At 43.9% G+C, this 14,237-nt stretch overlaps 1 protein-coding gene across 3 annotated transcripts in view; it reads right to left on the bottom strand.

The window, feature by feature from the left end:
- Positions 1 to 14,237, bottom strand: part of FRAS1 (Fraser extracellular matrix complex subunit 1) — a 499,229-nt gene that overhangs the window by 155,667 nt on the left and 329,325 nt on the right. For all 3 annotated transcript variants that reach the window (XM_051820195.2, XM_051820194.2, XM_051820196.2), the window contains one exon: positions 11,831 to 12,157. In XM_051820195.2, coding sequence (XP_051676155.2) covers positions 11,831 to 12,157 — 327 coding nt within the window. The remainder of the gene's footprint in view (positions 1 to 11,830; positions 12,158 to 14,237) is intronic.

Genomic DNA, 14,237 nt, shown 5'->3' on the forward strand with positions numbered 1-14,237 from the left:
GACCAGAAACTTCTGGATCAGAACCTGCATTTGAGAAGCTTTTCCAGGAGATGTGAGGGCATGCTGAAGAATGAGGAGCATGGCCCAGGTGGAGCTCACAATGGTTGTGGAGCAGCTCTTGTGGAAGTCCCAGGTGGGCCTTTCAGAATATTTATGCTACTTACAAGGTCATGGAGATGCCTCTAAATTACTTATGCGCAGCACGTATGAAACAAATGATACTTTATGTCTAAGGACAAGAGTATAATTCTGGGACATCAACTGGATGACAGGAGGTTCCAGCTCTCAAGCATCCACAGAAGCAGTAATTTTAACAACCACAGATGACAAAATCTTCCCGGGAGACCAGAAGTACAGACAAAAGGCTCCAGCATCTTGGTAGAACAACAACAACAGCAAATCCATACACAGGTGCACTGCACTGGAGAGGCTAAGAAGAAGAGTTTCTCTTTTCCTGTATCATCCTCTCCCAAGACAACACGGCGCAGAATATGAGAGACTGTTTTGGACTTTAAATTCTCCTCCAGGGGAAAGTGAGAGGAAAATGCTTCACCCAGATTCCTCAGCCTTGAGGGACCCTGGCCAAGAAACCAACTTTCATCTCAACTCACCCAGAACGTGGGGAGGATTGGCCTGACAGAACAGCCCGGAACTGACAGGAGCAGAGCCAGGGGGTTCAAAGCAACCACACTGCAGATTCCTAGAAACAGCTACAAATCCTACTAACTGGTCTATGTTCACTGCCAAGAGCCCTGCCCATGGAACCCATAAGACATCTCACTTGCAGACTTGCCAACTGACTAAAAAGAATCCCTAGCACCCCACACGCCACCCCCCTACCCACACAACTACAGCCGATATCCATAGTCCTCCTCTGCAGACAGTGTGCACGAGTCCCTGAAGACAGGTGCACAGACAGCAAACAGCTGCCTTGACTGCTAGACTGGAAGACAGCACACAATCTTGAACCCCTCAGAACACTGCCATAAGGGAAGTAAACAAAGAGTCTCCACACTGGTACCAGCTTGGCTTTGCAGGATCAAGAGATTGCATATAGTCCTCAGAGTGTCCCAGAGAGAGAACAAGAGAAGTGGGCATGGCCAGAGGGAAGATCGTCAAAGAAATAATAACAGAAAACTTTCCAAATTTGGGGAGGAAAATCTATACGATTCTTGAGACCCAAAGACTCCAAATAGGTTAAAGAGGGCTTCACCAAAACTCAAGGTAATCAAATTTCCCAAAATCAACAACAGGATCTTGACAGCAGCAAGAGAACAGTGACCTGTCACATACAAGGGCGACTATCAGTGTATTGATGACTCAGCAGAAAGCTGTGGCCCAGAAGAATGGGATACTACTGAAATGCTTAAGGAAAAGACTGCCAAGCAAGAACAATTTGCTCGCTTGCAAAGCTGTTATCAGCAATGGATGAAAGAGAAAGACTTTCTCAAATACAAGCTAACAGAGTGTAGCCCTACTAGTTCTATCTCACAAAAACAAATGCTAACTGGTGTTTTTCAAGTTGAAACAAAAGGATGCTAATTAGCAACATGAAAACACAGGACAGCATAAAACTCACTGGTTACAGTAAGTACTGTCAGCCTTCCGTGTTCATGGGTTCCACATGTGTGGATTCAACCAATCACTGATCTAAAATATTTATAAAAACAATATGTCTACACCGAATATGAACAGGACTATCCAATACAGTGGAACAACAACTTACTTTGGATTACACTGTACTAGGTATTATCAGTCATCTAGGGATTATTTAAAGTATACTCGAGGATGTGCATAGGTTGCATGCAAGCACACTATATTGTTTTTAATAAGGGACTTAAGCATCTGAAGAGTTTGGTATGTACAGGAGGTCCCAGAACTAATCCTGCACAGATACCACCATTGCAATGTAGAGTCAAACTCATAATACTTTAATACTGCAATGATGGTCTATAAATCACTTTTAACTCTACAATAAAAGTTAATAGAAAAAAGTATTAAAAATAACTACAGGTTATTTAACAAAAATTTGCTAATGGATACATGATATAAATAGATATACATTGTGACGCCAATAACAAACATAAAATAGTGAGGTACAGAGAGAGAGGAGTGTTCTGTACATGATTTAAGTTGTCATCAATTTAAAACAAGCTGTTGTAAGACATTTTATGTGAGCTGCATCATAATCACAAAACCCTGCGGCAGATGCACAAAACAGAAAGGAATCAAAACAAAACTCTACCAAAAAAAAAAAAAATCATAAATCAAAGGACCACAGCAAGAGAGGAAGAAAGGAGCTATCACACAGAAAACAAAATGGCAATAAGAAGTCCCTACTTATCAATAACAACTTCATCGCTTTAAAATGATTATCTATTTATTTGAAAGGCATAGTTACAGAGAGAGAGAGAGAGGGAGAGAGAGATCTTCTGTCTGCTGGTTCACTCCCCAGATGGCTGCAATGGCCAGTGTTAGACCAGGCTGAAGCCAGGTGTCAGGAGATTCAAAGAGGTCTCCCATGTGGGTACAGGAAACTAAGCACTTTGGTCATCTTCTGCTGCCTTTCCCAGGCATTTTAGCAAGGAGGTAGATAGGAAGCGGAGCAGCTAGGACTTGAACCTGAGTGGCTTTTCCTAGTATGCCACAACACAACATGAGCCCCTCAGTAACTACCTTAAATGTAAATGAATTAAATTTCCAATCAAAAGACTTGGAGGGGCAGGCACTGCGGTGTAGCAAGTAAAGCCTCTGCCTGTAGTGCTGGCATCCCATATGGGCTCTACTTCTAGTCCCAGCTGCTCCACTTCTGATCCAGCTCTCTGCTATGGCCTGGGAAAGCAGTGAAGGATGGCCCAAGTCCTTCAACTCCCGTACTCACCTGAGAGACCTGGAAGAAGCTCCTGACTCCTGGCTTTGGATTGGCCCAGCTCCAGCCATTGCACCATCTGGGGAGTGAACCAGCAGATGGAAGACCTCTCTCTGCCCCTCTGTAACTCTCTTTGCCTTTCAAATTAACAAATAAATCTTAAAAAAAAAAAAAAGACTTGGAGAAGCTGGATGAATAGAAAAACAAGATCCAGACTATGCTGCCCATAAGAGACTCACTGTAGCTTTAAAGATATACATAGGCTGAAAATGAAGGGAGGAATAAGCATAGCTCACACAAGTGAAAATCAAACGAGAATAGAAGTGTCTATACGTAGAGGAAATAAACTTTAACAGAGTCACAAGAGACAAGTAAGGTAGTAGATAATGGAAAAGGGGTCAACTCATTGTAGATAGAGCAACTGTAAATACATATGTATCCAACGTTGGAGTACCTAAATATACAAAACAAATAATGGAATGGAAGACAGAAATAAGAGCAATATGATATTAGTAGGGGACTTCAATACTTTCAACAATGAAGAGATCATCCAGGGGCCAACATTGTGGCATAGCTGGTGGAACCATGGCTTGCAATATAGGCATCTTTTTTTTTTTAAAGATTTATTTTATTTATTTGAAAGAGTTACAGAGAGAGGTAGAGACAGAGAGAGAGGTCTCCGACCTGCTGGTTCACTCCCTAGCTGGCCACAACAGCTGGAGCTGCACCGATCCGAAGCCAGGAGCTGGGAACTTCTTCTGGGTCTCCCACGTGGGTGCAGGGGCCCAAGGACTTGGGCCATCTTCTACTGTTATCCCAGGCCAGAGAGAGCTGGATCGGAAGAGGAGCAGCTGGGACTCGAGCTGGTACCATGTGCCACAGCACCGGCCCCAGTATCAGCATCTTGCATCAGAGTGCCCGTTGGAGTCCCAGCTGATCTGCTTCTGATCCACTTCCCTGCCAATGCAACTAGGAAGGCAGTGGAAGATGGCCCAAGGACTTGGGCTCCTACCACCCACGTGGGAGACACAAATAAAGGTCCAGGCTCTTGGTTCAGCCTGGCCCAATCCTGGCTGTTGATGCCATTTGGAAAGTAAACCAGTGGATAGAAGATTTGTGTGTGTGTGTGTGTGTGTGTGTGTGTCTCCCTGTCACTCTACCTTTCAAATAAAAAAATCCTAAAAAATGAGAAGATCCTGATAGAAAATGAAGACAGAGAGATAGCAGTTGAAAAATACTACAAACCCAATGACCCTAACAGAGAACGTGCAGATCATTCCATCCAACAGGAACAGAGCTTACACTTTTCTCAACCACACATAGAACATCCTCCCAGTTAGACTGTACGCTGGGCGACAAAACGAGTCTGATCAGTTTAAGAAGACTGAAATCATAGCAACTATCTTTTCTGACCATGATGATATGAAACTAGAAATAAAAGGAAGAAATTTGGAAAATTTGCAAATATATGGACATCTTGAACAACCAATGAGTCAAAGAAGAAATCAAAAGGGAAGTAGAACAATATTTTAAGGCAAACAAAAAATTGAAACATTGCATATCAAAACTTATGGAAGCAGTGAAAGCAATTCTAAGAATGACATTTATAATGATAAATGCCCAAACTGAGAAAAAAGAAAGATCTCAAGTAATCTAAATTTACTTATTAAGGAACTAGAAAAATAAGAACAAACTAAGATCCAAGTTTGCAGAAAGAAAAAAATAATAAACATTACAGTAGAAACAACTGAGATAGAGATCATAAAAATAGTAGAAAACATGAACAAAATTAGAAATTGGTGTTCTTGAAGGATAAAATTGACAAATCTTTAGCTATACTAAGAAAAAAAGAGAAGAATGAAATACATAAAATTATAAAAGAAAGAGGAGGCAGGATAACTGATACCACAGAAATACAAAAAATCATAACAGACTATTATGAATAATTATATGGTAAAATTGGGATAATTTGGAAGAAATAGACAAATTTCTAGAAACACAATGGACAAAGACTGAATAATGGGGGCCGGTGCCATGGCTCACTAGGCTAATCCTTCGCCTTGCGGCACCGGCATACCAGGTTCTAGTCCCGGTCGGGGCACCGGATTCTGTCCTGATTGCCCCTCTTCCAGGCCAGCTCTCTGCTGTGGCCAGGGAGTGCAGTGGAGGATGGCCCAGGTGCTTGGGCCCTGCACCCCATGGGAGACCAGGAGAAGCACCTGGCTCCTGCCTGCAGCAGCCATTGGAGGGTGAACCAACGGCGAAAGGAAGACCTTTCTCTCTGTCTCTCTCTCTCACTGTCCACTCTGCCTGTCAAAAAAAAAAAAAAAAAAAAAAAAAAGACTGAATAATGAAGAAATAGAAACCTGAATAGATCGGTAGGCTGAAAAGTTATCTGCTCTCCCATGTTCACTGCATCATCATACACAGTGTCCAAAATACAGAATCAACTTCAGTGTTTATCAGTGAATAAATGGATAAAAAAATATGGAATATATACATTTAATGGAATATTATTCAGCCTTTAAAAATAAGGAAATGCTGCCACTTGTTACATGGCTGGATTTGAAGGACAGTTGGCTATGCAAAATCAGATGGACACAGAAAGAAAAAACTGCATGAACTCACTTACAACTGGAATCTAACACAGTGAAACTCACAGAAGCAGAGAGCAGAATGGCAGTTGCCAGAGCAGGAGGGAGTGGAAATGGGGAGATTATGGTCAAAGGTACAAAGTTTAAATTCCACAGGTAAATAAGTTCTGGAAATCTACTACACAGCACAGCATCTACAGCTAACAACCTTGGACAGGACGCTCAAAATTTGTTAAGAAGCATGATCTTATGTGCTCTGATCATAAAAATAAGTAACTAAATAATATTCATAAAGGAGGCAGAAGGAAACTTTGGGAGGTGATAGATAGGTCTATGATGGTGGTGTTGATCTCACAGGGGATCCTTTATCCCCAAGTTCTGTGAGTTGTATACATTAAATATATAGAGTTTTTTTTTTTTTGGGGGGGGGGGGGACAGGCAGAGTTAGTGAGAGAGAGAGAGAGAGAGAGAGAAAGGTCTTCCTTTTTCTGTTGGTTCACCCCCCAAATGGCTGCCACGGCTGGCGCTTCGCCGATCCAAAGCCAGGAGCCAGGTGCTTCCTCCTGGTCTCCCATGCAGGTACAGGGCCCAAGCACTTGGGCCATCCTCCACTGCCTTCCCGGGCCACAGCAGAGAGCTGGAATGGAAGAGGAGCAACTGGGACAGAATCCGGCGCCCCAACCAGGACTAGAACCTGGGGTGCCGGTGCCACAGGCAGAGGATTAGCCTAGTGAGCCACGGCGCCGGCCTTAAATATGTAGAGCTTTTGACATGTCAATCATACTCCAATAAAGTGGTTAAAAAAAGAAGTGTAAATCTTCCCACACATCATAACAAAGATGTTTTATTTAATTGTTTTAATTTAGAGGCCAGTGTGTGGTACAGCAGGTTAAACCTCCGTATGCGATGCTGGCATCCCATATGGGTGCCAGTTCAAGACCCAGCTGCTCCATTTCTGATCTAGTTCCCTGCTAATGTGCCTGGGAAAGCAGTGGAAGATGGCCCAAGTGCTTGGGCCCCTGTATCCATGTGGGAGACCCAGAAGAAGCTCCTGGCTCCTGGCTTTGGCCTGGCCAGCCTCAGCTGTTGCAACCATTTGGCAATCTAGTTTCTCCAGTGGTTCCTACATTGTGGAATCTATCTCCTTGTAGGCTTTTTTTTAAATCTCTTTTCAAAATGGTACACATATCCCCATCAGTTCAACAAATTAGCTATATTACCAGTTGAATAATCTCTTTCCCAGTGATGTTTTATATATTTTGCAGAGCACGTTAGCAGGCAATGAAATCCCAATAAGTAAAACTGGGGACATGATTGACATAGTGCCTTAAGTTCAATAGTTCTGCTAATACATTTCATAGAACAACAGGCATGCAGAGGTGCTGGTGATAAAGTTTAGCCATTACATGTTGTGTTGCAAATATTAATGTTGTAAACCAGAAGTAAAGGGCACAGACTATACTTTAATGAAAAATCTCACAAAGAGAATAAAAACTTCCTCTCCTCTCAAATTAGTGGCTGGACCATATATGATGAAATTTTAGCTAAAATAATGGAGTCCATGATCCTCAGGCAAAAATATTCAAAAGTTGGATATAGCAGCAACTCTATCATTTTACTTATTCTGCAAAAAAAAAAAAAGCCCTTAATTTGCAAGAACCCACTTACACTATAGCTATTAATATTCAGTCTCATAGGACATTGTGATCTTCACAGAAGGAGCAAGTGTGAACTTGAGGAAAGAAGATGAAATTCACCAGCACGCAGGGGGAGGGAGGGGAAGTCAAAGTGTTGTTCTGGTTTTTTTTTATTAAGATTTTTTTATTTATTTGAAATTCAGAGTTACACAGAGAAAGAGGAGAGGCAGAGAGAGAGAGAGAGATCTCCCATCCGATGGTTCACTCCCCAAATGGCCTCAATGGCCAATCCAAAGCCAGGAGCCAGGAGCTTCTTCCGGGTCTCCCACGTGGGTGCAGGCACCCAAGGACTTGGGCCATCTTCTACTGCTTTCCCAGGCCATAGCAGAGAGCTGGATTGGAAGAGGAGCAGCCGGGACTAGAACCTGTGCCCATATGGGATGCCGGCGCTTCAGGCCAGGGCGTTAACCCGCTGCGCCACAGTGCCAGGCCCGGTTCTGTGGTTTTTACTTGTGTGTGAACCTCAGAAACTTGCTACTTTTGCTCAGGGATACAGAACCTCTGCTCCATGTTGATTTTGAATGCTAGAGATAAATACATATAATCAACACATATTTTCTTAGTCTGTACCTTATGAGACACTGAGCTGACCAAAATATTAAGCACTCCTCCAAAAAGGGTGACATCCTGACTGATGGCAAGGACTTATTTATGAAATAGATTCTTATTCATACGAAAACACACTGCTTGCTATACCTCTGATGTTTGCAATGCTCATAAACATCATTATTATCAAGCTAACTATGTCCCTGTCAGAAAGCCAATGAAAGGTAGACATTAATGGAACGGAGGGGGAACAAAACAGGGCTTTGAAGCTGCACACAGGCACTGCACAGATCAACAGCCAGAAAGGACCCTCGGCAGAATTTTCCATCCAGTTCACAACGTGACCCTTGGAGGCTTTTAACATGAAAGCATTACCCAGTTGCAGAAAATAACAGCTACAACAACAAAGAAGAGGTCAGAGGGATCATCAGATTTATTTCCTATGTGGAACAAAAGCCATGGTTTCCAGAGGCGCCTTAATTAATGAAAAAGAAGGTAATTCCTTAAAAGTCCAGCCGCAGAGACAAGCACCTCAATGGGCCTGCATGTTAGCCCTTATTAAATGCTGAATTGCTTTAGATTCATCTCTCTGGCAGGCTCGGGTTTGGTAATCCACCCAATTAACGGAGGCCTCTTCAGCAGTGTATTCTTTATTACTTTTGAATCTGTTTCATTTCTTTTGCCTCCTTCGCCCAGTAGAACATGTTCCAACATCACCCATGGTTCTGTTTTCTCCACAGCAGCTCAGTGTAAACCTGGAGGTAGCAGTCAAGTTTGTTCACAGCAGGCTAAGGACGAAAAGCTAAGTTTGAGGGAAGCGACGCAAAACTTGAAAAACGAGGGTAGAACGGAGAGATGCTCTACTTGACCCCAGCTGGGTGGGGCCAACGCTGGCAGAGGTGCCCTGGAAGGCAGGAACACAGCACCCATCTCACCCACACCACTGCATCCATTTGTCCCCTACATATGCCCTGCTCAAGAGGGTCACACAGAAATAGTCTCCGCTGTCACAAAGCATTCTTTTCCCAGCCCTTCCTGGCTACCTTGCCAGGACAGTTTCCTGTTAAACAATATTAGGATTAATTTGCATGTTGGTTCACTGGGAATTAAACTGAGACATCTGTCCTTGAAACCTGGGCTATTCCATGTAAGTCACTAGCTACACATCAGTCAATAACAGGCCACTCATTAAATTCAATATATAGGTGGCCTCAGGATAAGAATCCTCATGCCCTCTTCAGAAATAGCTGTAAGAATGAAATAAATTGTGTCTGACCACACAGCATCTGCAGGAAGATCTTAAAAGCTGAGGCCAGATTTTCTTCTCATGCCTACTAGACTTACGATTATAAATAGCCTCACTTGTAATGAGCTGAGTCAAGAAGGAAGATCCCAGGAAGGTGGGGTCCAGCCTGCTCAGATAGGATGTGGAGAAAATGACTGAACTACTGTCTCCATTCTGTCCATCAACAGAATAGAATATAAGTAACTAAAACACTGCAAGGTGCTGGGTACAATGAAAGCTTCATGGTCAAGTGCAGCTGGAAGGCATACTTGTGATGAGATCACAGCCCTAACATTGAATACCCATATGTAGGTGAAGGTATTAAATTGTCTTGTGCTTCCATTTCTTCTATTTATTTATTTATTATTATTTTTTTTTGACAGGCAGAGTGGACAGTGAGAGAGAGACAGAGAGAAAGGTCTTCCTTTGCCGTTGGTTCACCCTCCAATGGCCGCCGCAGGCAGGAGCCAGGTGCTTCTCCTGGTCTCCCATGGGGTGCAGGGCCCAAGTACCTGGGCCATCCTCCACTGCACTCCCTGGCCACAGCAGAGAGCTGGCCTGGAAGAGGGGCAATCAGGACAGAATCCGGTGCCCCAACCGAGACTAGAACCCGGTGTGCTGTCGCCGCAAGGCGGAGGATTAGCCTAGTGAGCCAAGGCGCCGGCCTCCATTTCTTCTTTTGTAATATCAGAGATGATAATCATATGAAAACCATAGAATGTTCATGAAAATCCAACAGAACAACTCATAGGAAGCTTTAGTGTTTAACAAATGTTAAAAACAAACAAGCAAAATTTCCATCCACAGCAAAATTTCAACTACAACAGATAACGTCAAGTGGTCCCTATTCTAACTTTCTTCACCAAGACACTGCAAAAATCAGTGGAGTAAATAAAAGAAATTATTTTGAATTCTTAAAAAAAGAGTCTGATAAAATATACCAATTTTTCAGTCAAATTTCTTATTATCACATCGAATTGGATGCTGAAGCTTTGAGTTTCTTACTCCAACTCCTGGGCTTAGAAACCCGTTATAGATCGATCACCCCATGGAAAGGCAGGCCGCGCACTGTAGGAGATGGGAAGGGGAACGGGGCAGGGGAGGCGGAAGGATTCTAAAGCTCCCTGCCTTGTGCCTCATTTATGAATGAAAATCTGATCTTTGCTTTGCTAGTCAAAGCAGCAAAAATCCTAGAAATGCCCTTCAGTCTCGGGCTTTTCCACACTAGGTGATTGTGCAACCCACTCAACTGAGCTCCAAGTGTGGAGACGGAGGCCGTGATAGGAAAGGCGGCTGCAAGAGTTGCACTGAGATCCCATAGTGAACTTTGGAAAGAAACCAAGGAGGAAGCAAAGAAAACTTTCAGCGTCTGTCTAGACTCCGTCTCCCTAGAACTAAACTTCATCTCCCAGGGCGATTGCAAGACGGTGATAATTAGGATTAGCTACAAGGCTGCTATCTGCCAACTCTAGCTCATCACCAGCCTTCACTTGCCCACATCTCTCTCATGCCACCATCCGCGTTTTCAACGGCTGAAGATAATGAGGCGGAGAAACTGGTTAGCAGACCATATCAGAGGCAGCTGTGCACCTGTGCGGGGCTCCATCGCAAAGTCTGAGCAATCCGTGGCGAGAAAGTGACAAGTGATTTTAGACTGTCTTCTGCTAATCACTCCCACTAGCTAATCATTAATGACACCTCAGTGAGTAGTGATATTTAGAATGAAAAGTTAAAAAAAAAAATGTAAGTTGCCCACTTAACCATCATGGGAAAGGGCCATTCTGGATGCAACTGAGAAAAGGGCTCCTAGTGAAATATCGATATCAAAAATAGTGAAAATGATTTTCTTTTTTTTGACAAGCAGAGTGGACAGTGAGAGAGAGAGACAGAGAGAAAGGTCTTCCTTTGCCGTTGGTTCACCCTCCAATGGCCGCCGCGGCCGGCCCGCTGCAGCCGGCTCACCGCGCTGATCCGAAGCCAGGAGCCAGGTGCTTCTCCTGGTCTCCAGTGGGGTGCAGGGCCCAAGCACTTGGGCCATCCTCCACTGCACTTCCTGGCCATAGCAGAGAGCTGGCCTGGAAGAGGGGCAACCTGGACAGAATGTGGCGCCCCGACCGGAACTAGAACCTGGTGTGCCAGCGCTGCAAGGTGGAGGATTAGCCTAGTGAGCCGTGGCGCCGGCCGAAAATGATTTTCAATAAGTCTCTTTGATCTTGCCTAAGTGGGAGTGGCATCTCACGTGTAGCATTCAAGAGCACTTTATGTAGATGAATTTTATAGAATAGATTGTATTTTTTTTAAGAATTACTTTATATGAAAGGCAGAGAGGGAGAGGGAAAGGGAGAGAGAGAGAGAAATCTCCTACCTGCTGGTTCACTCCCCAAATGGCTTCAATAGCCTGTGGTGGGCCAGACCAAAGCCAGGAGCCAGGAGCTCCATCCAGGTCACCCACGTGATGAAGAGGGGCCCAAGCACTTGGGCCATCAAGTGCTGTCTTCCCAGGTAAACTAGCAGGGAGCTGGATTGGAAGCAGAGTAGCTGGGACTGAAACCAGCATTCTGATATGGGATACAGGCATTGCAGACAGCAGCTTACCCACCATACCACAATGCTGGCCCCTTAACGCATAATTGTAATATTTTAGAAAACAGAAGAATTCTGCACAAAGGGTGAGGACACAAATAAAAGGTGATGAAAAGCAAAACAATCGGTAAATATGTGTAATAGCAGAGGTGTTCACGGCTATGGCAAAAACCTAAGAGGATGGCATGTCAGACTCGGGCTGAGATGTGGTGACATTTAGGTGGGAGGGAACGTTAAGCGTGGGAACGACCCCTACCTTGGGCACAGTCTTCACGCGGAACAGGATGTTTTGGAAGGAGTGTCCGTCGCTGACTTGCAGGACTGCAGCATCAGAGGTGCTCTCTGAGCCATCATGGGCGTAGTGGAGAAGACCTCTGGAGAGTTCATCCAGCCGGAATTGATAGAGAGGGCTGGCAGGGGATTGACGGGTTTGGAGCAACTGGCCATGAAGCGGAGGATCCAACACTTCGACTACCACATCCTGCGGGTTGTCATCATCTCGGATGTCAAGTAGCCGGGTGGTGATGGTTGCCCGCTGTCCTCTGCTAACGTGGAGAACCTCGTTTCTCAGCACGTAGGGGGCCTGCCAAGTGCAAGCAAGGAGGCCATGGAGAGTCATTTAAAAGGAAAGAGAGGGTAGCCAGGGGACTAGGAACGAGGGGCTGCAACCTGATGTATCTATGCTTTGTAAGCAATCCAGGTGCTCTAGCAAAATGCCAAACTATTCCAGCGTTTGCCAGAGGTGGGTTAGACGTAGTAATCACAGCAACTGAGGTCACGTCATCCCTCTGGGTTCTAGAGGCTTCTCAAGCTACTGAATGACACGGATGAGAGGCACTCTGCGATCTTGATTTACATCACATCCCCATCATTCTAAGTCAGATTAGCTCCGTGGCAGGAAACCCATCCAAGAGCTACTAATAAGAGGTGGAATTTTTGGACTTGTGTTCAGGAGTGACACTGCAGTGCAGCCTGCTGATCTAGTGTAAGATATGAGAGGGCTTCAAAGAGTGCGTGGAAACATAGGATTAAAAAATACCCTTTTTTAGCTGCCGAGAAATCTTTGAAATTCATGCTTATGACGGATCTCTAAAAAGTTCACGGAGAATGTATATTATGAAAAAATTATGCATGATTTCAAAGGATTTTTTTGGAAGGAAAAAAAGTTATCTTTTAACTCCATTTTTTTCACTAACTTTTTGAAGTAGCTTTATACTTCTGCATCCAGAATTTACTCTAGTTCTGGTCCTTCCAATGATTTTTTCAAGCTCTCTTAGCCAGATCTTGCTAGAGTGTCACCTTAACTCAGTAAAGAAAGCCTGACAAGACCATGGTCTGGGTGAGAAAGGCAATGACCTGGTTAATTCACGTGGTCCTGCTAGTTTAGCAAAATTGGATGTTTTCCTTGGGATTGTCACATTTCCCACTGCCAACTTGAGTAAGCAAATAAAATGTCTTAAAGATAAAAGTTAGTGAACCCTAATATAAAAATACTTACCAGAAAAGAAAAAAATCAAAACTAGAAGCCAAAAAAAACATTCTTAGTATTTTTATCATTTGACATTGAACCTTCTAGAACTTTCTCAACACACTGCCTTCTTTAATCCAAAAGGCTTTCTTTCTTTTAAGCTTTGCCCCCCCCCCGCCCCACTGCCTTCTGGAAATTACAATCTGCATTAAAGTAATACATCATTATAATAATCACCATCATAATAATAGTGGGAAATTAAAAGGTAGCTACTCCTCAGAATTCCCAAGTGAGTATTCTAAAGCTGTGATTTTATCCATGGAAGTGAAAAGTTCCTCATATTCTGAAAGAGGGAAGATCAAAGGGGATGTGAAAATCCATAAATGGAAAAAAAAATTATCTTACATGAGAAAAGTCTCAGGGAGGTCCAAGACCACAAAAGGAACAAAAATAAGATTGAATTCTTTTCTCAAATTCCATTTTTAAAAAGCCAAAATAACAGTTTTTCACACAATATAATTTCAAAATGCCCTCATTATTCACTCACTTGGTTATGGGAAAACAAGTAAGCACACTCAGGGAACCATGGGAAGTGACCATCTCATATTAAGAAGTTACTTGGGCCGGCGCCGTGGCTCAATAGGCTAATCCTCCACCTTGCGGCACCGGCACACCGGGTTCTAGTCCCGGTCAGGGCGCCGGATTCTGTCCCGGTTGCCCCTCTTCCAGGCCAGCTCTCTGCTATGGCCAGGGAGTGCAGTGGAGGATGGCCCAGGTGCTTGGGCCCTGCACCCCATGGGAGACCAGGAAAAGCACCTGGCTCCTGCCATCGGATCAGCGCGGTGCGCCGGCTGCAGCGGCGGCCATTGGAGGGTGAACCAACGGCAAAGGAAGACCTTTCTCTCTGTCTCTCTCTCTCACTGTCCACTCTGCCTGTCAAAAATAAAAAAAAAAAAAAAAAAAAAAAGAAGTTACTTGCCCAATATCCAGATTGGTCATTGGAGTAGCTCCATTAGCCCAACAAAAAGGACAAAACATGACTTCTGAGTTGCAACTAAATCCTTAAGCCCTAAGATTGAATGTTGGCTTATGGCCTATATTCATGGAGATCACATGTTTCAGCTTCAATTAAAACAAACATGCATACACTTTGCCTATCAGTGAGATCAAATTAACTGGGGATCGATTTCTAATT

This window comes from Oryctolagus cuniculus, chromosome 8, assembly GCF_964237555.1.
Source record: "Oryctolagus cuniculus chromosome 8, mOryCun1.1, whole genome shotgun sequence".
Lineage (NCBI taxonomy): Eukaryota > Metazoa > Chordata > Mammalia > Lagomorpha > Leporidae > Oryctolagus > Oryctolagus cuniculus.